The 22,879-nt window shown below is 44.0% G+C and overlaps 1 protein-coding gene across 5 annotated transcripts in view; it reads left to right on the top strand.

Moving 5' to 3' along the window:
• The window catches only part of LOC310859536 (septin-9-like), a gene marked incomplete at its 5' end in the record, with an annotated part of 89,724 nt that overhangs the window by 13,107 nt on the left and 53,738 nt on the right, over positions 1 to 22,879 (top strand). For all 5 annotated transcript variants that reach the window (XM_083766122.1, XM_083766124.1, XM_083766125.1 and 2 more), the window contains one exon: positions 5,771 to 6,442. In XM_083766122.1, coding sequence (XP_083622248.1) covers positions 5,771 to 6,442 — 672 coding nt within the window. The remainder of the gene's footprint in view (positions 1 to 5,770; positions 6,443 to 22,879) is intronic.

Here is a 22,879-nt window from a genome sequence, read left to right on the forward strand (position 1 = left end):
TCCATTCTTTCTTTCTTTTTTAATTCTCAGATAATATTTCACTTTTGTAAGACATTTATTTATGATCTTAGATCAGTGACGATACAGTTGACTGCAGAAAATGGAGCATTCACTATGTTATGCAAAGAAATACTGGATTAACATAGGGCATACATTTCTCCATTCTTCCACTCCAGTCGCTATGGCTCTGGATATTTAATCACAGAGAAGCTGAGAACGCCAATAGTAATCTACTGTAGGGATCACTGACCAGGTGTTTGAAGAAATAAAATACCCTGGATCAGCAGCACTATTATCTTGATGCACTGAATAACAATGCTGACATCTCTCCTATATTCAGCTTTACATCTACTATCTCAAGACAATAGGCGGTGTCAGGAGATATTAGATTGATTGTAGTTCCATAAACTGTAAGGACTCTCCAAGAGGATGTTGAAGTGACCAGTACTGGTCGGCCATAACTGTATGCGTAGTCTGGGAATCAAAAGGTCCCTGAACAAGTTTGTAATTTTTTCTGTGGCTTTTGCCTTTATTTTATATTTTTTATGGAGGGACAGACAGTAGGCTGACAGGAAATGGGGAGAGAGATGGGGGGAAGACATTCAGTAAAGGCCGTCGGGATCCCACGGCACACTGCCAGACTGGATTACCAGCCAAGGTGCCTGGACCGCTGAGCCACGGCCCAGGCCTGAACAAGACATTTTTAACCCCTAACTGCTCTCCCCGGGTGGTATGACGCCCAGCCGCCCACTCACTGTTAGGAAGGGTAAATGCAGTGGATATATTTCCATGTATGCGCAAATGTACTGTGACAAGAAATACGAGTGGGGACCATATTATTAGTACAGTACAATACAGCATGCACTGCAACCTTGTGGCTCCATGTGAAAGTTGTCGTCTGGTTTTGGCAAACTGGCTTGGCTGGACTTGAAAGCAGCCAGAGCCTTGGTCTCCCTCGCAACAATCATAAAACACAAGAGGGAGGGAAGTCGGGGTTAAGAAGGACAGAGTGGGTTTGGATAACACTTGCAAATTGGAAGTTTGTTATTGTGATGTGATCGAGAAACAGAGGAATTGCTCATGAGCGAGTTCTGCGCGATTAAGAACGCACAGTAACACAGAAACCGTTAACGCCATTGAGTTAAAGTTGTTTTTCTTTAACTCTAATGTCTTTGGTGTGCTTGTAAAGGGTTTTATTCCTCACTGAGATACAGTGAAATTGTGTTGACTCAACACTTCCCCTTCATTTCAAGGCAGAGTCGGTGCGGTCAGTGCAGAGCTAGACAGCCTCCAACAATGTGCAACATGAAAGCTATCCCATAACAGTGTGTTTAAAGGGTTTGATAAGGGTGGCTGAAGGAGGATTTGTAACACAAAACACCATACAGTGTAGAACACATTCACAATGCATGGGCCCACCCATTGAAATGTAGGCCTGTGGCAGGGCACGGGTGTCCTTGGAGTGGACGATAGCCGGCACATACGAGAAGAGCCCGAGACATTTGCTCTGGCATGCTAAATTAGTATTTGGCAAGGACCGAATTTGTCTTAAGGGGGAAAACGTATCGAGTGTCTGCTGGGCTGCTGTGAAGCAGCTTATAGCAGTAAATTAGATTAGTGGTGTTGGCTGATCTCTGCTGTGAAAAAAGGCCTTTGATGTGATTGTCTTCAGCTCAGAATGTCCTAACAGCTAAAACAGCTCTGGCTTTTTGCATTGAGGGCAATGAGAGTGGAGCCTGCCATTACTACTAATCAAACGCAGCGCGCGGAGCGGGCGGAGTCAGTTCAGTCAGTCAACCTCAAGGGAGGTTCTTGTCATGCTCAAAGGCCCATACTATGCTCAAGGGGTTAACATGCTGCATTACTATGTGGGAGTATACGTGTGTGCAAGTCTCACACGTCATTCGCCGATGCGGCAGTCAGCTGACTAAGTGGGCAGGCTACTTAAGCTCACTAGACTCCATGCTCTTCCTGCCTTCCTTTGCTCATGGTTCCCGGTTGTATGTGATGTTTTCTCCCACCACCACCCCAGCACCACCGGTGGGCTCTGCTATCTATGCTCCCCATGGGGGGGTTATTGTATATTTATCTTCCTGCTCTTATGTTTTATGATGTTGCTTAATCATGCCGAGCAGGGAGAAATCCAGCAGAGCCGAACGCCAAGTCAAATATCATATGCACACTCATTACTCATTCTGCAATAAATATTGTTTAATCTATTCGTGAGTTGTCTGACTGAACTAACAGTATACTCCATAAAATACACACAATACACTCTCTTAATCAGATGTATTTTACAGGAAAACATAGATATACGGCAAAGACTTGCATGCACGGCACAAGCCCCCCCCCCCCCCCCCCCCCCGCCCCCACATTAACCTAAATTAGCCCTGATAACCAGTTATTCAACACAGAGCACACTAGCCAACAACAGAATAAAAAGGAATTTTGAGAACCGAACGGATGATCTTCTAAAAGATTATAAAATTATATCGGCCTACAGAAAAAACAAAAACCTTAAAGATTATCTAGTACACAGCAAGCTAAAAGAAATCAACACACCAGCACGCGAGGGACCAGAATACTTCAAACCCAAACAATTAGTCAAAAATAGAACTACAAAACGCATGTTAGAGATTAAACAACAAATAACAACCAGAACCAGCAACTGCATTTACTTAATCACATGTGACAAATGTGGTTTACAATATGTCGGAGAAACGGGTAAAACAATAGGTACAAGGCTGGGACAACACAGGTACAATATTAACAATGGAAAAAAGACAACCACAAGGTTTGTGCAACATTTCATGGCTCATGGCATTGAAGCTCTAAAATGCGCTGGACTTCAACATAATCCCAACTGGACAGTAGGACAAAGACGTTTTAATGAAAAACAGTGGATTAAGAACCTCAACACGGATTTTCCGGGAGGTTTAAACATGCCTAAAATCAGATCTTGAAAACAACAAAACCTAAACGCAGGATTAAACTGGAGAAATCTAAAAATGATTGGATCAGACTTCCTTCCGATACATGGCGAATGCATTTATTCCTTGCATTGTGCCTAAAACATGTTGCGACCTGCGGTCGCAACATATTTAGACACAGTGCACTGAAGTTTTTTAATTCCCCCCCCCCACACACACACACACACCTTTTGGATGTTGGGATGTCTGGCAGGGTGTGCGTGTGCGTGATTTCAAGATGGGAATTGGATTTAAATTGACATTCAGCTGGAGGTCATTCACTGTGGTGTCAGATGGGTCATTCCTTTGGGGCAGTAAGGAACTCATCTTTAAACATACTGCTGCGTTCTCTCACCACAGCTAACCGTGTCGCCTCAAGCCTGAGTTATACTTAGTGGAGTTATCCCAGCAAGCCAAATTACATCATGATGACGTCCTCCGATGACGTTCAGGACTAGGCCAGATCACAGGCTCACAGCCTATATGGGGATGATCTTTACGTAATTTCCAACACATCTTCACCAGTAAAAATAATATAGCTTATTCTGGGCCAGATCTGACTATAGGTATGATATGACTTAAGTTGATCTGGCCTCGATCGTACTCTCTCTGATTTATCCAGGGATGTCTGTCTTAGTGGGCAGAATTTATGTTGGTTGAATTCAGGTGGTAGTCTTGGTTTGACTTGATCTGGCCTCAATTGAGACGTCACAAATTCGTCCAGGTCCTGACCGTGCTTGCTGGGATACTTGCACCGTGCACCGAAAACAGCAGATCTACAAGCTCAGATTGATTGACAGATTTGTATTTATTTAAGTGTTTGATTCCAAGGATGCCCAGCCCATATGGACTTGCAGGACACGTACATTTCATTTGACATAGACAATGAACCGACATGACAATTCACAAACAATGATCAGACGAATACCTGACCACTAAAACACCTAAGCTTCATACATGGCATTGCACATTACATGATCTTCCTATGAATTTAGAGATTCTGTCATCGAACCTTTCTGTCATTACTGCCCGCAAATTCTCAGTGCCTGGAGCAATTGATCTGAATTTGCACATGCGCATTGACCGTGTGCATTTTCTTTAAACTCTATTTAACTCTGACCGACGGCGACGTTACTGTGCATGTACGTTGTTGTCACGGTTTCGCCAGTACTGTGCAATGCGCAGTGCACATGCAAGGCCAAGTGCGCATGCATGGGGTCGTGTGCGTGCGTGTTCTTTGTGGCTTTGTAACGGGTCACACATGCAGGTGTGTGTGTTGCATGGTTTATGAGTGTGTGTGTGTGTGTGTTCTCTTTGTGCCAACGGGACACATGTGCGTGCGTGTGTGTGTTGGAACTGTTGCAGGTACAGTAACAAGTACAAAGTTACTTTAATCTGTGTGCACAACGTATAACCCACACACTGCACATACCCTGAAAGGGTATGGACTAGTAATTATAATAATAACCAACCTAACAACCTAAAATATAACATTGGGCCTGTTACCTCAGGAGACCGGACATGAACCTACTTGAATAGCTGAGATTGATTTCTACTCCAAGCTCTAGAAACTAAATTTGCAACAACTACTCCAATGTCTAGCCATCATATTCCCAGGATAGCTCAGGCTTTTGTTGTTGCATTACATCAAATAAAGGGACTCTCAATTCATCATACAATTCATCATAGTGTAAAATAAAACATACTCTTTTCTGGCACAGCTGAGAACCGTCTTACCTCAATAACAAAAGGCAGGATACCAGATAGCAGTGTAGACGTGCTATTTTCTGTACATGACGCCAGGGTACAACTAAGTATAAATTACTTTTTACTGTGTACCACCTACCATGCACATACAGTATGCAACCAACCATTGGTGCATGGCAGACTAGTGTATAAATCGGAATTAACGTTCCATGCAGAGTTTTATGCAGTGAAAATAGCATTGCTAATTAGGAGAAACCTGATTCATTGGGTTACTGGTTTCCCAGCTATTTACGTTGGTAGTTAATTAAATTACATAAGCTTCAAGCTTGGTCCAGTTGCCAGCTACAACGGCGTCCTTTGTTTCGCGTCAGTGAAATTGCTTCTCCAGTTTCCCCCACCCTCAAACCACGGGCGGTTCACTACTGGTATATAGCTCATATTGGTTTTCAGAACGAGATGATAAAAAAATAATATGGTTTGCTCATGGTTCAGTTAATTGATGTAACCTTTTTGAAGAACCTATGATTTCATTGTTCTTCCCAACTGTAAACATTATATTTGACTTACAAATGAGACCTAGGCTACCTTTATTACTATTTATTTATTGGTATTTCTGCTTTATTTTAGACAGTGAGGACAGTGTAGAAAGACAGGAAACTAAATGTAAATGAGACAGAGATCCTCAGCCATAATCAACCGGGATGATGTAAGTGTGACAGTCTGCCTGTTTCTTTTATTCATACAATATTATAATACATATAAATGTAGGTAAACTTTTAGGTAATTATTGCTTTGTTTATAGCTTAAAGTGTGGTGGTCTAGGGATTCTCAGGGTTCCTTTAGTAGCTTCCAGCAGGACTCCCCAGCAAGGGACAGGAAGAGTTTTATTTCACTATTATATCACTGGCTAGAGGTTTATTAGTACCCAATGACTTGACAATAGACAGTTGTAAAACTATGTACTGGTATTAATCTAACAACACAATTATTTTCAAATGTGCTTACTCTTGGCAAATCCAAATGGTAAATGGAGCAGTTAGGGGTTCAGTGTCTTGACTCAAGGATACTAACCTGTGTCTCTTCCCTCCATGCAGCTCTGAAGAGGTCCTTTGAGGTGGAGGACGTTGACAGTCACTCCCGTCGGACTAACTCCCCCCACCGGAACGCCATGTCTCCCACTAGCATCTACTACCGTGACCTGGGCACGGCCGCGGCCACCTCCAACAACAACAACCACAGCTACGCCCAGCCGCGCTCCATCATGGGCGGCGGCGGAGCGGGCTCCAAGACCCCTGAGCCGGTGTCGCGCCGCTCGGAGCTCTGCATCGACATCTCCTCTTCCTCCAACAAGCTGCAGGACACCATCACCAGCCCCGGCTCTGCCCGCGCCGTGAGCAACAGCGCCCTGAAGCGCCCCGAGGTGCTGGGCCACTCAAAGACCACCCCCGAGCTCGGCCACAAGCGAGAGGTGACCTTCGCTAAGACGGCCGCCGATTCCCCGGCGGCGCGACGCAACGAGGGGAACTTTAGCAACAACAATGGCACGGCCCGCACTCTCGAGCAGAACCACAGCCGCAAGGTGGAGCCTCCCAGCCCCGGAGATGTCCGCAGACCTGAGATCAGCATCACCAGAGCCCCGCCGGAAAATAACGGCCACCACCCAGCAGTGCACCACCCGCATCACCCCAACCCCCACCACAACACCATCGTCACCACCATTCGCTGTTCTTCACCTAACCAAGCTGGGCGCAAGTCCCCCAATGACAGTAAGCCAGTTCAACCATTACATTACAACCCTAACTAACCATAATCAGAGCACTATCTATCCTTTCTGTAATGCTAACTCATATTTTGTACTCTGTTCTCTGAAAGTATATACCACCCACTTACAGTAAGTCTGTTCCATGGGCCTTCTTATTTTGTTCCTGCAACTCATAATAACTAAAGCCCAATCCGTCTAGAACAGGCTTTGTGTGTGTGTGTGTGTGTGTGTATGTGTGTGCGTGCGTGTGTGTGTGTGTGTGTGTGTGTGTGTGTGTGTGTGTGTGTGTGTGTGTGTGTGTGTGTGTGTGTGCGCGCATGTGTGTGTGTGTGTGTGTGTGTGCGCATGTGTATGTACTGTATGTATGTCTGCTTGAAAGAAGACCAATCACAGCTCATGGTGTTACATGTACGCATTGTACAGTATGACCTACGGTTATAAACAAATGCAGCAGGAATACATTTTGGTAGTAGCTGTACTGTACTAGTTCACAATCTATGCATTAAAACCTTTCTCCAGTGAATCTCTTCGTCACAATGAAGCATTGCGGTACACACCTCAGCTGTAATCAGCTGTCAATCTGCTGATTGCTTTCATCAATTTTGTAAGACATTTTTGGGGGACTTTTGACCCTTTATTGATAGATACTGTAGTAGATTGTAGTAGACTGACAGGAATTGGGAGAGAAAGAGAAGGGTATAGTGACGTGCAGCAAAAGTCGCCGGGATCGGGAGTCGACCCGCAATCTCTGCTTTTCAATTGAAACCACAAAGCTGCTGCTGGCAAAGCTTGCCTCCATCACCCCAGCCTGCACGTTATAGAGTTTTACATTTAAAATGGAATGTTAAACTGAAATGTATGTGGCATGCCCTAAAGTCAACTGAAATCCAATGTTTGCATGGCTCTAAATTCATTGTTCTATGGCTTTCATTTTAAACTACATTCAAGTTTGCATGACTCAAGTTAATCTGATAAATGTCTTGCTATGGGTCCACTTTTGTATACTGGTGGGGGGGTTTGCATAACGTTCTCTGTATAGTGAGGCCTTGCCACTGAACACCACACTGATTTGTGTGGCTTTGTTCACACAGACCCCCTTTCCACCGGTTGGTTCCCAATGGGAACCGGTTCAGTTATTTTTGGTTCTTAGTCCATGAGCCAAAAACTAGACCTATATTAAATTGTTTATAGGATCAATACAAGTAAATTAATACATGATAACCCTTCCACAGTAGTAGCTTTTTCACATTTTCGATTCTTTTGCATATTTTTCTACATAATGCCTCATTTGCATTTTTTTAAATGTAAAATTTGTAATACAATAAATCATTGTCTTCGTGTAAGTAATCAACTGTGGAAGTTTCATGGTGATAACAATCTAATATAGGTATGGTTTTGCCCACTAAATTCATAAATTAACGTTACAATTTTGGAGCTCTGGCTCATGGACAAACACACACACACACACATGCACGCACACACGCACGCGCGCGCGCACACACACACACACACACACACACGCGCGCGACCCGAAGGGGTCGAAACGTTGTATCTTCTTCATGAAATAAAAGTTTGGAGCTCAAGACCGGTGTGCGAACTCCTTTCACCTGTACGTATTTTTGTTCAGTTTTTTTAGATCCTATTTCTAGAGTACCCGTTCCACCCATCTGTCTGTCCCTTGAGATTTCTGTATTTGTCTCTCCCTTTATTCCTATGGAGTTCTGTGTCAGGCATCATGTTGTGATGTCAGAACAGGCCAGCTCCATATATGGAGCCTGGGCAGGGGCCCTATCCAGAGCCCGGGCAGAGGCCTTTTATGGCAGTTCTGGACAACCGTGGGTCCGACCGACTCGACACCGGGCACTGTACTCCCTGTGGGGGAGACATATAGTGCATTTATAGATAGATAGATAACATTGGGTCATCTACTCATCTTAGAATTGTGGTCCAAAAATAAACAAACTGACCGGCGATATTGTCAGGGAAGTGGCTCTGTCAGTCACTCTGTTAGTCACTCATATTTGATACAGTCTGTTTCTGGTGAAAATGTAATTAATTCGGCGGCGGCTTTAGCCTTTTCTTGGCGTCAGTTGATGCTTCATATCTATCCGTCTATGGGAATTCAGAATGGGGAAAAAAATGTGACCCAGGTAGGATGCGTAAATTATAGTATCTCACTGTAAAGATTGATCATGCCATTATTCGACTCTTCAGTATTTTTTGTTCAGCTATGAACCAAGTGATTTGTTGCACAAGACTGCTGTGAGAATAACACTGAAGCTGAAAATATACTCATGCATTTGTTTGCAAATTGCATAGTGAGTGACTGTAATCATAGGGCTCCACTGGGGGGGCCCAGCTTCATATTGGTGTTATTTGCTGCTTGAGGTTTGGTTTTGGGCCAGTGATTGTCTTTAATCAGTTGAATGACAACAAGAAAACCACCCATCACGCAACGTACTGAATGTCTTTGTAATGACCTTAAGTTGGACATTCTAGTGTGCGTGTGCGCGAGCACGCACACGCGTGTGTGTGTGTGAGACACTAAAGCATTCCTGTGTTAATCAGAGAGGAAACTAGGGTTTTTGATGTTTAGGCCTCGTATGTGAAAGCTAACCACAACTCTTGGGGATGTGGTGTCGCTCTCTCTGCCTGCCTGCCTGCCTGCCTGCCTGCCTGCGAGTGTGCTTGCATGCGTGATATTTTAGAAATGTATTTTTTAAATAAACGCTGCCTATAATGCCATGCCCAAAATAGGGACGCCAAGTTGAAAGTGTTTCATTATAAACGCAAAATATTAATCTTTTGTGGCCTTAGACTAGTCTCTCTCACTTTTACTCTCTTTCTCTCCACCCCCTCCACCTTTCTCTCTTTAGAGTTTGTGCAGTAATAAGTAATAACCATCATACCTTCAGACTAGCAACTATCTGTCTACTGGCAACCACTCCTATAGACCGATTCCGTAGCGGGTCTCATGGTCGCAGCCTACGTATTTCCTGTAGGTGGACTCGACGTAGCTGCGGGGGTAAAATCCTCACCAGGCGCACCTCTTCCACTACAGTGAACGGCAGAGTGACTGATGTTAGTTTGCCTCAAACTTTACTCCTTTACCTGCTTTTTTACTAACACTAACATTACAAAGATGCCCAGAACATCGAGATGAACCTGTGTAGTTTATGGCTGCTCCAACAGTAGTGGCAACATAAAAAATAAAAAAAACGGAATGTCAAAATATCCACCGTGGTGGCTGAGACCAGAGCCATTGAGTAATGGTTGAGACAAAGCAGTGAAAGGTCCTGAAAGATACATAATTTCAGTCTTACCCAATACCCAATCTTTCTGTTTTATGAACACAAGGCTGCTGTATTTTATACCTTATACTAAGCATTTAAAGTATGAGGTATAAAGTACAGCAGCCTTGTGTTAATAAAAACAGAAATATTTGGTATTGGGTTAAGACTGGCGTTATGTATCTTTCACTGCTTTGTCTCAACCATTACTCAATGGCTCTGGTCTCCGCCACCGCGGTGGATATTAGACATTCCTTTTTTTTTTTTTTTTATGTTGCCACTACTGTTGGAGCAGCCATAAACTACACAGGTTCATCTCGATGTTCTGGGCATCTTTGTAATGTTAGTGTTAGTAAAAAAGCAGGTAAAGGAGTAAAGTTTGAGGCAAACTAACATCAGTCACTCTGCCGTTCACTGTAGTGGAAGAGGTGCGCCTGGTGAGGGTTTTACCCCCGCAGCTACATCGAGTCCGCCTACAGGAAATACGTAGGCTGCGACCATGAGACCCGCTACGGAATCGGTCTATAGACAGCCATGTGTGTGGCTGTGTCCCCAGGTCTGTCCCTGGCTGTGTCCGAGCACAAAAATAGCGTTATAGCGTTTGTTCACCACCAAGTGTCACTGTTGCACAGCCTCACACACACACACACACACACACACACACACACACACACACACACACACACACACACACACACACACACACACACACACACACACACACACACACACACACACACACACACACACACTTTTCACTATTATGAGGCATGCATTAGCTGGATAATGGGGTGGGGAAAACGCTATCCATCCATAGTTCATGATTTTTGTTTAGTTAATTTTTTCCTCCTTCTGTTTAACAAATCCCAGAAGTTAAAAGTATGTTTTCCAGAATACATCATCAATGTTCCTCTTCCCATTTTCCACTTCCTCCTCTTTCTCCACTGTTGCCTCACTCACACTCACACAGGCTAGGGGAGGGGACTGGGGAGTTGGTCAGTAACATTAGAGCATTCTCTGATTAATGCCGTGTGTCTTTATGTCTGTCAGTAACACAAGTACCTGTGTCCTTGGAGGAGGCTCATCAGTCAGTAGTGCTGAAGATCTACAAGCTGCATTGTGTGTGTTGCAGTGAGACGCATTGTTTGTTTTGGACGCAGGAAACCGTCCTGTATAAATGAGGTTTAGTTAAGACCCGTGGACTGCCTCTCTGTGGATGTACGTACTTTATGTAACCTATAGTCTGTAGCAGTAGTAGGCCTACAGCACTGTTGTACAATAATAATGAGTTAAGTTCATAAGCACTCTGAAATGGTCCAGGGCAGCCTCTTGCAGAGTCTGTCTGTCTGTCTGTCTGTCTGTCTGTCTGTCTGTCTGTCTGTCTGTCTGTCTGTCTGTCAGTCAGTCATGATCAGGGACGTGTTTATAATTTATCATGGCATACACATGATAATATTATTGTGGTGAATAATGTGCTGTTGGTGATGACGAGCACTCATGACAAACCTGTCCTCAAGCAAACTTGCAGTGCATAGCTAGAGCATTTGGGTTTTATTATGAAACCAACACATGCCTACTGTATGCATGCACATGATACACATCTCTCTCTCTCTCTCTCTCTCTCTCTCTCTCGGTCTCTCTTTCTCGCTCTCCATCTCACAGACTATCTGACACCATTCCCACATATTGTACATAACGGGCACATGTTGCTCATGTCCTCTTACAGATTTGATCAGTTCTCACCACAAGCCGACTAGATTCCTGTAAATGTAGAGGGATAAAGCAGTGGGCCAACTATGATGTCATGTTTCAGCCTTTACTAGGCTGTTTATGCAGCCTTTGAACAGCATCTACAGTATTTATGCAGCATTTAAGGGACCTTGGTGTGAGGCCAACGCAGAGCGAAGCACAACAACCGCAGTACAGCTGCTTTGTGTGTTGATTAGTTTATCAGATGGGCTGACTGACTCGCAGGAAAAGTGACTACTGGCTTGTGACCTTGAAAAACCACAGTTAAAGATACAAACTGTGGCTTCAGCATTTGATAAATCAATACATTCCCCATCGCTGCTAGCCGGATTGCCAAGTATTTTATAACTAGCTCTTAATGAAATATAATTATGGGTGTGTTTTCCCGACGATACAGACCATTTGATGTTATATGTTCCTGGGGTTGTACTTTGCAGTGATGAAGTAGACTGCAATACTTTGTCATTCTGCGGAAGTTTTGTAGCCAAACATCCCACAGTATTACCAGCCCAGAAACAGTGGCTGTGTGTGTGTGTGTGTGTGTGTGTGTGTGTGTGTGTGTGTGTGTGTGTGTGTGTGTGTGTGTGTGTGTGTGTGTGTGTGTGTGTGTGCGTGTGCGTGCGTGTGCAAGCATGCACATGCCCTCACGCATGCACGTGTGTGTGCTTGTTGTACAGTATGTTTGTGCATGAGTATGCCATTTAGTGAGTCTTTGTGCCTATAATTGTTTTTTTATGTGTAGCCACAAATTTCCGTTGTGAATCAAAGTTGGAAATCTTACTTGTGTCTCAGCCAAGCCAAGGGGCATTGTCCAGATATCTGCCCCCAGGGAGAAGCCCGGCTTAGGGGGTCCAAATGAGGGGTGACCTGCTATAGCTCTCGGGGGCTGGGACCACCTTCCAAGTTCCCACCCCCTACTCCGACATACCGTAAGACCAGGAGAGCACAGAAAACACCCCTTTTACTTTGATATAATTCTGTTTCAGCCCAGTGAGTCTGTAGTACTTTGCTGTTGACCTACAGTACTACTGTTGCTGTAGTGAGATGGAAATACATTTGAAACATACAGTAGTACTGCTATGCACTGCATAACCACCATACAACACAGTGCCACGGTTGATAGTGTAGTGATATTCATGCTACTGTAAGTAACATTAAGTCCTTTTCATTGCTGTGGCATCAGGATGAAGACGTACTGTATGTTTTTCTCTGTAGGAGTGAGATGTAGTATTGATATGACAGCGTTGAAAAAATAATATATATTCTTCCTCCATGTATTATTATTTAGACCTGGTGACCTGCCGAAGACAACAGCATCACTAACATAACAGATAAAGCAACAATAAGCAGCAAGGAAACGGAAGACATACTGTACCTAATCATAGACATCAGTACAAACGGATTCATTCACCATTGTACTTAAACTGTACTTAAAGCTTTAAAATCAGACAGGAAGGCCGATTCCCTTGAATCGCTTTCAAGTGTTTGTGGAAGGTTAAGTGAGGGGAGCAGAGCAGAGCACAATCAGCAGCACATCAAATCTTTCTGTGCATTTGGAACGGACAAGCAGAGCAGACCACATCTTGTGATCTCAGACTATACAGCTATACGGTCAGATCTCGGTGCAATCAAAGTGCAAATGTACGATGGGAGTTTACCTAGAATGGCTTTGTGAGAGTAGATAAGCTGCTTTCCTGTTCATTCAGTTTTTCCAAGAGGAAATGACAAGTACACACACACGCACACACACACACACACACACACACACACACACACACACACACACACACATACACAGTCACGCGCACACACACACACACACGCACACACACATGCGCACACAAGTTCCTTCCGTGTTCTGTCAGAGTGATTGTTTCCCTGCTGTGTGACCTCACCGTGGTGCACTTCCTCTCTCTCCGATGTCATGTGACTTGAGTCCGTCGACCAGCTAATACCATTTCATTTCTTTGATCTAAATATCACAGATATTTAACTGCAACAACATGCACACATACTTACCCATTTTGGGAGGGCCTTTTCTGGCTTTATTGATAGTACACAGTTGAGAGAGAGACAGGAGACAGGGAGAGAGATAGATGGAGAGTGACATGCAGCAAGGGTCGTCAGGAATTGGGCCCTACGTGGTATGCACCTGGACCGCTTGGCCCGTGGACGCCCCCACACTTAACCAAATGTAACACTGTTGTACGCCAACACTGGACAGACTGATTTGGTACCTATTACATTCCAAGTGTGATTCTCTCTCTCTCACACCCACATACATCCCACACAGGGGTGAATCACAGAGATGTGGTTCATATCTACTACGTGCACATTTATCTTGACACCTGAGGCTGGTCTTCATTGGTCCATCATCAAACAGTGCAGACTTCTCAGAGTCCATAGTCTCTCTCTGAACACTAGATGGGCCGACTCAGGAATGGATACCGGTGGTGGCCACAAATAATAGGGAAGAGGACGAGAATTGAAGAATTCTTATTCTTATTCCCCTTCTTACAGCTTGGCAACAAGCTGTCAATAAACAGATGTTGCAACTAGTCATTATACTTTCTCCCTCTCGCCCTATTGGTTAAAGGCCAGCCAATGAGGGGTCACCAATGGCTGAGGCTCATGAGGCCCACGAGTGGCAGGAGTCTCTTCCTGGTTTTTAAACAGCTGGTGGATGGAAATGAAGCTCCAGAAAACCAGAAACGCTTTTCCCCTGTGAGAGAAATTCCCATTTATTTTTTCCCATAGACTTTTCAGAAAGTATTTATTTAAAGACCTTTAAGCCTCGGACAAAGCCAGCTCGGCTCCTGACAAGTCATGGCAATGAACAAAATGTTTTGGGCCGAACAAATAATTAGAAAGAAGAAAAAAAGAGCAGAGTACAAACGTTTTTTTGAGGTTTTCTTCTTTCTAATTATTTGTTCGGCCCAAAACATTGTGTTTCGGAATTCTCTTCCGGGCCATGAAAGGGGGCGGGACTGCGACGCTCTATACAGGACTCTAACCATCTATAAGAGGGTCAGGCTGTGTGTCTGGGTGTCCTGTCTGCTACTCTTGCAAACAGCTAGAATTGAGTGGTTAGCTCTTGTGCATTCTCTGGTATCAAGTGAATTTAATGGACCGGCCTGTAGACAGAGTCTGGGACATTAGAGGTCACACGCAGAAAGTGTGTGAGATATTATTATTCCTGCTTTGGCTTCCTCGTTAGGAGGAAATAGGTATTCATTATAGGCTGTTATCGACTAATGTGATGTAGAGAAGGAAAAGCGGTATCCTAATTTAAACCCAGCAGATGTCAGATACGCTGAAGTGGAATTTGTCCGTACTGCCTAAATAAATAGATTATCTGGTAGGTACATTTGTTCTCTGATTGGGTATGGTTATTATCTTTGAAGGAGCAAATGAAGCCATTTGTCTCTTATTTACACTGACCTTCTCAGAGAGAGAGAGAGAGAGAGAGAGAGAGAGAGAGACGGGGTGTGGGGGCTGGTGGACCGGGCAGTGGGCTTGTCCATAGGCCATTGGTGTGTGCACGCACACACGCACGCACACACACACACACACGCACGCACGCACGCACGCACACCTGAAGCTAAGCTATATCCGAGGTCAGCTTGCTTGCAGGCTAATTGCTCTGTACAAGCCCCAGACCATCAGTCAGCATGATCTGTCAGATAATTACCATGTGGGGGGAGAGAGAGAGAGAGAGAGAGAGAGAGAGAGAGAGAGAGAGAGAGAGAGAGAGAGAGAGAGATGAGAGAGAGAGAGAGAGAGAGAGAGAGAGAGAGAGAGAGAGAGAGAGAGAGAGAGAGAGAGAGAGAGAGAGAGAGAGAGAGAGAGAGAGAGAGACGGACGGACGGACGGACGGACGAAAAGAGAGAGAGTGAAAATGTATCTATGTTGTGATAATTATTATTCGTTAGATTAGAGCAGTTAAAGAGCTTAGAGAGAGGGAGAGAGTGCAGATCAGTTGATCTGTGATGGTGAAATGTTGCCCAGTAAACATCCAGTAGATATATCAGCATGCCTTGTGTTGGAGGTCAGGTCAGTCAGTCTGTTTATTTTCCTAGTTGTGTATTTTGTGCTTCTTGTCTTATGTCTGACCTGTTTAGAGTCATTGCCCTGTTTAGATGCTCACTCTATCCCATCTTCATTTAGATTTAGGCTACTTGCCCATGAGGGGAACTAAGGTCTCCTGGCTTGTTGCCATTACTCAGCTGTCTGGAGCCTTGGTATGTGGAGCTTGATTACACTTATGTATGTTTACACTTACCCTGGGGTTTCATAATTGAGGATTTTTATTGTTTGAAAAAGTCACAGGCAGGATTATGCAGTCGTTTGCTATATAATATTATATAATATTCAGTATTTTGGAATACGTTGAGATAAGGATAGGCACTAATAAGCTTTAAGCTTCTGCCTATGCCTTTTCGATCACCTAAAAGTAAACTGTTTTTTTTGTGTAATGTCTCCCTCTCTAAAGATCGAAATAAACTAAACTAAACTAAACTAAATTTCATCTAGCTGTCAGTTGTGTTGTTCAGTAGCCCAGTAACCTTACAAAGTCAATGAGATGCTTGTCTCATTGACTAGTTTACACGGTGTGTCTTCCTCTGTGAAAAGTGGATAATGACTGGCTGCCTCTCAGGTAGTCTGTCAATCAGGGTGCAGGTCTTAAATATGCCACCAGGAGGCACTGTGTGACAGGTGAAAATGTGGTCAGACAGCACAGCACTAGGTTTTCCAGGTGATGTCAGACTGTGGTTTGCGAATGATATCAAAGCCATTTCCTTTCCAGCAATTTGTGGTTTTGTTTACTTTAGCCCAGTTTGTACAGCAATTGTGACAAATATTTGGGTTAGGGAGTCAAATTTCATACACACTGTGCCATGAGTTAATTCTTCATACGCATATTGGCAGTAGTAGGACAGTGTTTTTCCTGTTTGACACAAACTGTTGATACTCCAGCACATCATCACTAGAACAAAGATTAATTCAAAGCAATGTTCTGGTGACATTTGAGGTGCGTGGTGGAATCTGACCAACCCTGGCGGAAAAACGTTGTATGTTAGAGGCGAAGCTGAGGGCAATGAAAACAGAATGGTCTTCATGACACAAATATTTTTTTACGAACGCGCACGCACGCACGCACGCACGCACGCACGCACGCACGCACGCACGCACGCACGCACGCACGCACGCACGCACGCACACACACACAGACACACAGATACACACACAGTCGCACAGTCACACACACAGACACTTATGCACAAAGACAGTACTCCTCCCCCAGATAAGGCTTTGGGAAGTTTGAGTTTACATTGTGCATCTGGGGGAAGTCAGGGGTTAAAGAAGTTTCCCACCACAGCCATCCCCTCAAATCCCACCACCGCTGTACTACTGTGAGATGTGCGCACGCCACGCACGCACGCACACGCACGCACGCATATAGACAGACACACACATGTACTGTAGATGTAGTGGTACACAGCAAATTGTCTTTAACTCTGAAAGTGTACTAATGTTTGCACTTCCAAGTAGGACTGTGAACCTTATTATTTACTCTGTACACACACACACACACACACACACACACACACACACACACACACACACACACACACACATCCTCTCAGTGGTCAGGGATCATGACTCTTGGCAGAATGATCACAGAGTCACACTTTGTTTTCCTTTGTGATTTTAACAAAGCTAGATATGCCATCCTGTCCATGTCAGTACTGTATCAGTCTCACGCACGCACACATGCACACAACCATGACCGTTTCCACAACACAACGATGGGAAATGATGGGAAATGGGTAAGCAAAGCTTGATGAAGTAAACCAACTTACAATATTGTTGATGTTGGGCAGAAACCTTGTATCTCCACATTTATTTTCTTTTATTGGCCATTTAATGCCCTATACTTTGTCGTAGAAGAAAAGCCAAAAGTATCCGTTCTACAAGCTCACATTGAGATTATTAGATCTGCTAAAATGTCATTCCATTTCCTGAGAGGGAACGATTTTGGTTTCCACCCGACAGCGACGATATGCTAAGTTAACTTGATGACACCACCTATATATATTCTTGTCTTTCTCCCACTGTGGAGCGTCTGTCTTGTTTATCTTACAGATATCAGGGTCTGCCAGACCTCCATTGTCCTATAAACCAATGTGAAAATCAAACCTCTTATCAGGGTAAGAGAAGAACTGAAGCGAGGAAGGAAGTTTAACGTACAACATGAGACATGTACAGTCATTTATCTAACCCTAACATGTCCCATCAATTCAACACTCATACCTCATTCAGCAGCTTTTTAAAACTAAGAGTGTTTTGGTTGTAAAATGATTCCTCTTGGCAGCTCGTGGCAAAAACTGTGAACTGAGCGGTGCAACTATATTATTTTATTGTTAGTTACTGTACTGTGCTCTGTACTGTATTGTAGTGTACTGTGCTCTGTACTGTACTTTGATTATTTTTGGAAGAAATCTTTGAGATTCCAGTGAGCCTTCCCGCATCCGAAACGGTCGAGAAATGACAGAGTTACCGTGTGGCGGTCCCCGGGGGGTCCCAGCAACATCCAGAGTTGACAGAGTTAACGTGTTGCAGCTTTCCGTGCTCGGACACGCATCCATGCTATAGGAAACAGACACGCATACATAAATACAGTACTGCACATACATAGGGACACACATAGCTGTGTAATGGAGCGGAGGCACCGCTCAAACATAATTGGTTTGCAGTTGGTGTCTCTGAGATATGAAAAACTTCACGCATTTGAGGTCAATTTTAGCCGTCTGAAAATCGAAGATACAGTAGAGTTGCTCCAAATCACTGAAAAAATATACCGTACGTGCCGTTTTATGATTTGTGTTTCAGCTAGATACAGTAATTTCTTCCAATTTGAGATGTTTTATGAATATGGCCTGTAGCTTATACTGGTTAGTTTCCTGTGTCCAGCTGCCAGTAATTAGATCTTCTATTCATTTGTGCTTGTGTTTACCCCTGTTGCATGGGTGGGCGATCTGGACAGTAAGAAGAGGCCTGTCATTAGACAGACTGGTCAAAACAAATGGAAAAAAGGTTCAGTCGAGGTCATTGGTACACATTCTCTGCTAATGGTGTTATGTATCCCAATCGTTTGTTCTCAGAAACAGGTTTTAAAGAGTGGGGCCCACGGCCCAGATGGCGCCAGGGCGGAAAAATATATGAAAAATTAATTTAAATTCAATTGTATATTGTGCAAGGTTGAGTAGAATTTTTTTTAATCCCGCACACTGACTTCACTTTTATTGAGCAACATTTTGGTCAGTATATGTACAAATCTAAGAGTGGCGAGGGCCAATCAGGTGCCACACACCAATTCGTTACCATGGAGAGGGACAGCCCACAGCAAAAAATGGAGGCTATATCAATAGATAGTAGAGAAAGGTATTATAAACAATAGAAATTAAATACCTTTAGGGTGTACTGAATGAGGCAGCATATAAATATTGGACAACTACTAATACAATGTCCCTGGAGGACATAATACCCAACTAGAAAAAGTGCCCCTCGGGGCACAGGTCTCCACCAGGGCAGGTCAGGTTGTGGCCTCCTGGTGGCGTTATAATAAGCCAATGTGAAAAGGGTGCCATTGCATCTTATGCCTTGGATGGCAATTGGATGATTTGAGGCATTTTGTTCGAAAAATGTGCTTTGCAAAAATCCACCTGTTGGTGGCGAACAGGCCAATGTGAAAAGGGTGTGATATATATAGATTTCAAAATATGGAGGAGTAATATCAAACGGTGCCGGAGATTAGCTGTACACAGGCGGACGGACGGACAGACAGACGGACACACACACACAGACGGACGGACGGACACACGGACGGAGTGCAAAACATACTCTCTCCCCATGCCTTCGGCCTGGTGGAGACAATAAATGTATTAGGGGTCAGACCTAGTAGATTACAGGTATATGGGTCAATAGAGGGTACTGTATGCGCATGCATAAAGTGAGTGGCAAATCGAGTGGCAAAGTGAGTTGCAAAGTGAGTTTAACGTCGTTTAACATCGTTTAATGCGTATCAGATATGACTTTTCTGTTTGGATATATGGGTCAATAGGCGTTCCCGCATAACTTCCAGGTATGATGATGATGTCACACGCATAACCTCTATGTACAGTACATTTATTGAATATTATGCCTTATGACTGTTACTGTATCCGTTGATATTTGTCTCCAGTTTCAAATATCTTGGAGCAATCGTGTCCGATGAAGGATCCAAACGGGAAGTCCTTGCCAGAATTGCGCAAACAACTGCTGCCCTGGCAAAACTCAAGCCCATTTGGAAAGATAAAAACATCAGTCTGGCATCAAAGGTGAGACTACTGCGATCACTTGTCATGTCAATCCTTCTATATGCTTGTGAAACTTGGACCCTTACAGCTGAGCTCCAGAGGAGAATACAGAGCATTGAGATGAGATGCTACCGAAGACTCATGGGTATCTCCTACACCCAACACGTCACAAACGAGGAAGTACGGCAAAAGATCAGCCAAGCCATTGGCCCACATGATGACCTTCTTACTACTGTCATAAAGCGTAAACTGAGGTGGTACGGACACATCACCAGATCCTCAGGCCTTGCAAAGACCATCCTGCAAGGCACCGTACGAGGTGGCAGGAGAAGAGGGAGACAAAAGAAAAGATGGGAAGATAACATCGGAGAATGGACACACTTGAAACTCAGCGAGGCAATGAGAGCTGCTGAGGACAGAGAGGGATGGAGAGAGCTGGTCAACAGATCATCTGTGGTGCCCCAACGACCCTCCGGGGTTACGGGATAGGTGAAGGTGAAGGTATCCGTTGATTCTCAGTAGAGCAGATTGGTTAATTGATGTATACTCCTCAATCGCTGCTAATTCAACATGTGCAATCGGATGTAAACTAGTTAAAAAATATCACATGAGAAGACTGGAGACAGAAGCTCAGCTGTAAATGTATTTTATTTTTATATTTGCCAGTGTAATTTTAATGTTTTTTTACTATTTTTTTCCTCCCCAATTTAGTCGTTATTCTAATTCATTCCTCCCCTCACATCAGCTAAGCTTCTGGCTCACCTGCTAGTGAGGAGCCCCCACCGGGAAGACATAGAGCCTCTGCCTACTCCTCCCACTGAACACTCCTTACTGACAGGTGCCGCCCCAGCCCATAGGAGTACGTACAGTGACAAATATCACCTGGCAATTGCCCCCGAACACGGGTCAATTGTGTTCATATAGACGCGCTAGATGCACCGCTGTGGATTTGAACCCTAGGCTTTGCGGTGGTGTGTAGGTACTAGTTTACCTCTGCAGTCTGCACAACCCAACTATGTCTGCGTATCACAGCGTATTGTTATTTTAAAGACACTTCACAGCCAGAGTCTATGTTTATTTGGGGTCCTTGGCATGGAGTTGTTTGGGAACCCATGCATGTTCTAAGGGTGTGTTGTCATAACTCGAGTGTGTGATGAGTACCAGATGATTTGGAGAACAGTCAGTGACTTTGTGCATTCTTGGAAGAATAAACACCAGTCCTTTCTCTTTGATTTAGCAATATCCAGTTGGGAGTCATGAATTCAAAATCCATCCATTCATAATTTTCTTTTCCTTAATTTCCTTTCCTTTTTTTTTCTTTCTTCTTTTTGATAATGAAAGCGGTCTTGAGAAAGTGAGAAGAAAGTAGGTGATGTAAAATCATTTGCAATGGGCAAACGTCTTTGGACATGATGAGGTGAAATGGACGGCTGGTTGCGGACTATAGTCATGTGGAAACACTCCTGCTGTAGTGAGCTGGGTCTGTGGAGCAGAAGAGAGCTTATTCTTGTACGACTCGATCTGGAGGAGAGGCGGGAGGTAGAGGGATGCCATATGGAGCAAAGCGGAGGTATAGAGGCATGTAGGCATTATGTACTAGATGGGGCAAAGCGGAGGTATAGAGGCATGTAGGTGTTATGTACTAGATGGGGCATGCTGTGATAGGAGATGAGAGATAGGATCATTTCCTCTTGCTATGGCACAGGGCTATACAGTATAGGCTTTGTGAGCTGTGCAGTCGTGTGTACTGGATGGGGAATGAGTATCTCTCATCAAAGACTCCAAGAAGTGCACTGTACTCTTTTCTGATAAGAATCCATGGTCCCTCCTTAATCAGATGAGCACCCTTGCCTTCTGCGCTTCAAGGCTTTGAAAAGGAGCTTCTTGGGATTTAATGAGCAAGTATACAAATGCTGCTCTTGTTCCTCACTTCCCAGACAGCTTCCACACTGCATACATACAATCACTTGGAATACTTTACAATGCCTGGGACAGAATCTAAGAATACTTGGATTCAATGCGGATCCAGGCTTAATTTCTTAGGTTTACTGACGTAATTTAGTCATTCAGAGAATCCGACTGTAGGTTTGTAGGTTTACTGACGTAATTTAGGGATTCAGAGAATCCGACTGTAGGTTTGTGGCTCTGAGCAATTAGGTCCTGAAGAGAAGGTTATTATCTGCTGAGAGAAGCTTTAGCAATAGAGCTTGAAGGAACTCTGAGCGAACTTTCACCCTTAGCTGATGTGGGACAAAGTGCTCAGTGATGTTCCACTGGGGAGTTTCCACAACACAGAAGAAATGTGAGAGGAGGGAGCAGGAAGCAGCATGCTGAATTTAAGATTTGGAGCATGAGGCTAATGCTGTAGCTTATCCATATTTAGTGCATAGAGAGACAAATATGGCCTGTATGAAAGATCAAATATGCTGTGCTCTGCCTTACAAAAGTTGGGTGCATGTTAAAAAAGTAACATTCTTCTATTACAAAATTCTAAACATGTTCAATCCATGGTTAAAATAATTTCCGTTGTCTCTCCTGCTACTATAAATCTGAAAGTATCTTCTTTTTTCCCCTCTCATTCTCTCTCTCTCTTTCTCTGTCTCTCTCTCTCTGTCCTTGACAGCCCCTGCATATGGAAGGTTTCTATTATGGATAATTAGCATCATAACTGGGTATGAAGTTTCTGGAAGCGGCACGCATTCAGACCGCACAAAGAGTTTAATCACAGAGCTTTCCTCCATCTTCTGTCCTTTCCCCCGAGTTGAGTCATCCGCCGTCCCTCTTGCTCCCCCGCATTCGCTGAGAGGCCAGGGATTCCCCCGAAGGCTTATTCCCTAGTGCTGTTCTGTTTATCGTTCATAACTGGGAACGGGAAGGTTCTGCATTAGGAATATTAGAAATAGAGAGTTCTGAGAGTACTGTACACACTGCAGTGTGCATCCAGTTAGCTTCTGTAGCCTAACAATTCCAAGATAGAACGATATCTGTCACACAGACATTCAGACCAACATTCTATACTTTAGGGATTGTGAGAGATAGAAG

This window comes from Protomyctophum parallelum, assembly GCF_964188405.1.
Source record: "Protomyctophum parallelum genome assembly, chromosome: 5".
NCBI classification, from domain to species: Eukaryota; Metazoa; Chordata; class Actinopteri; order Myctophiformes; family Myctophidae; genus Protomyctophum; species Protomyctophum parallelum.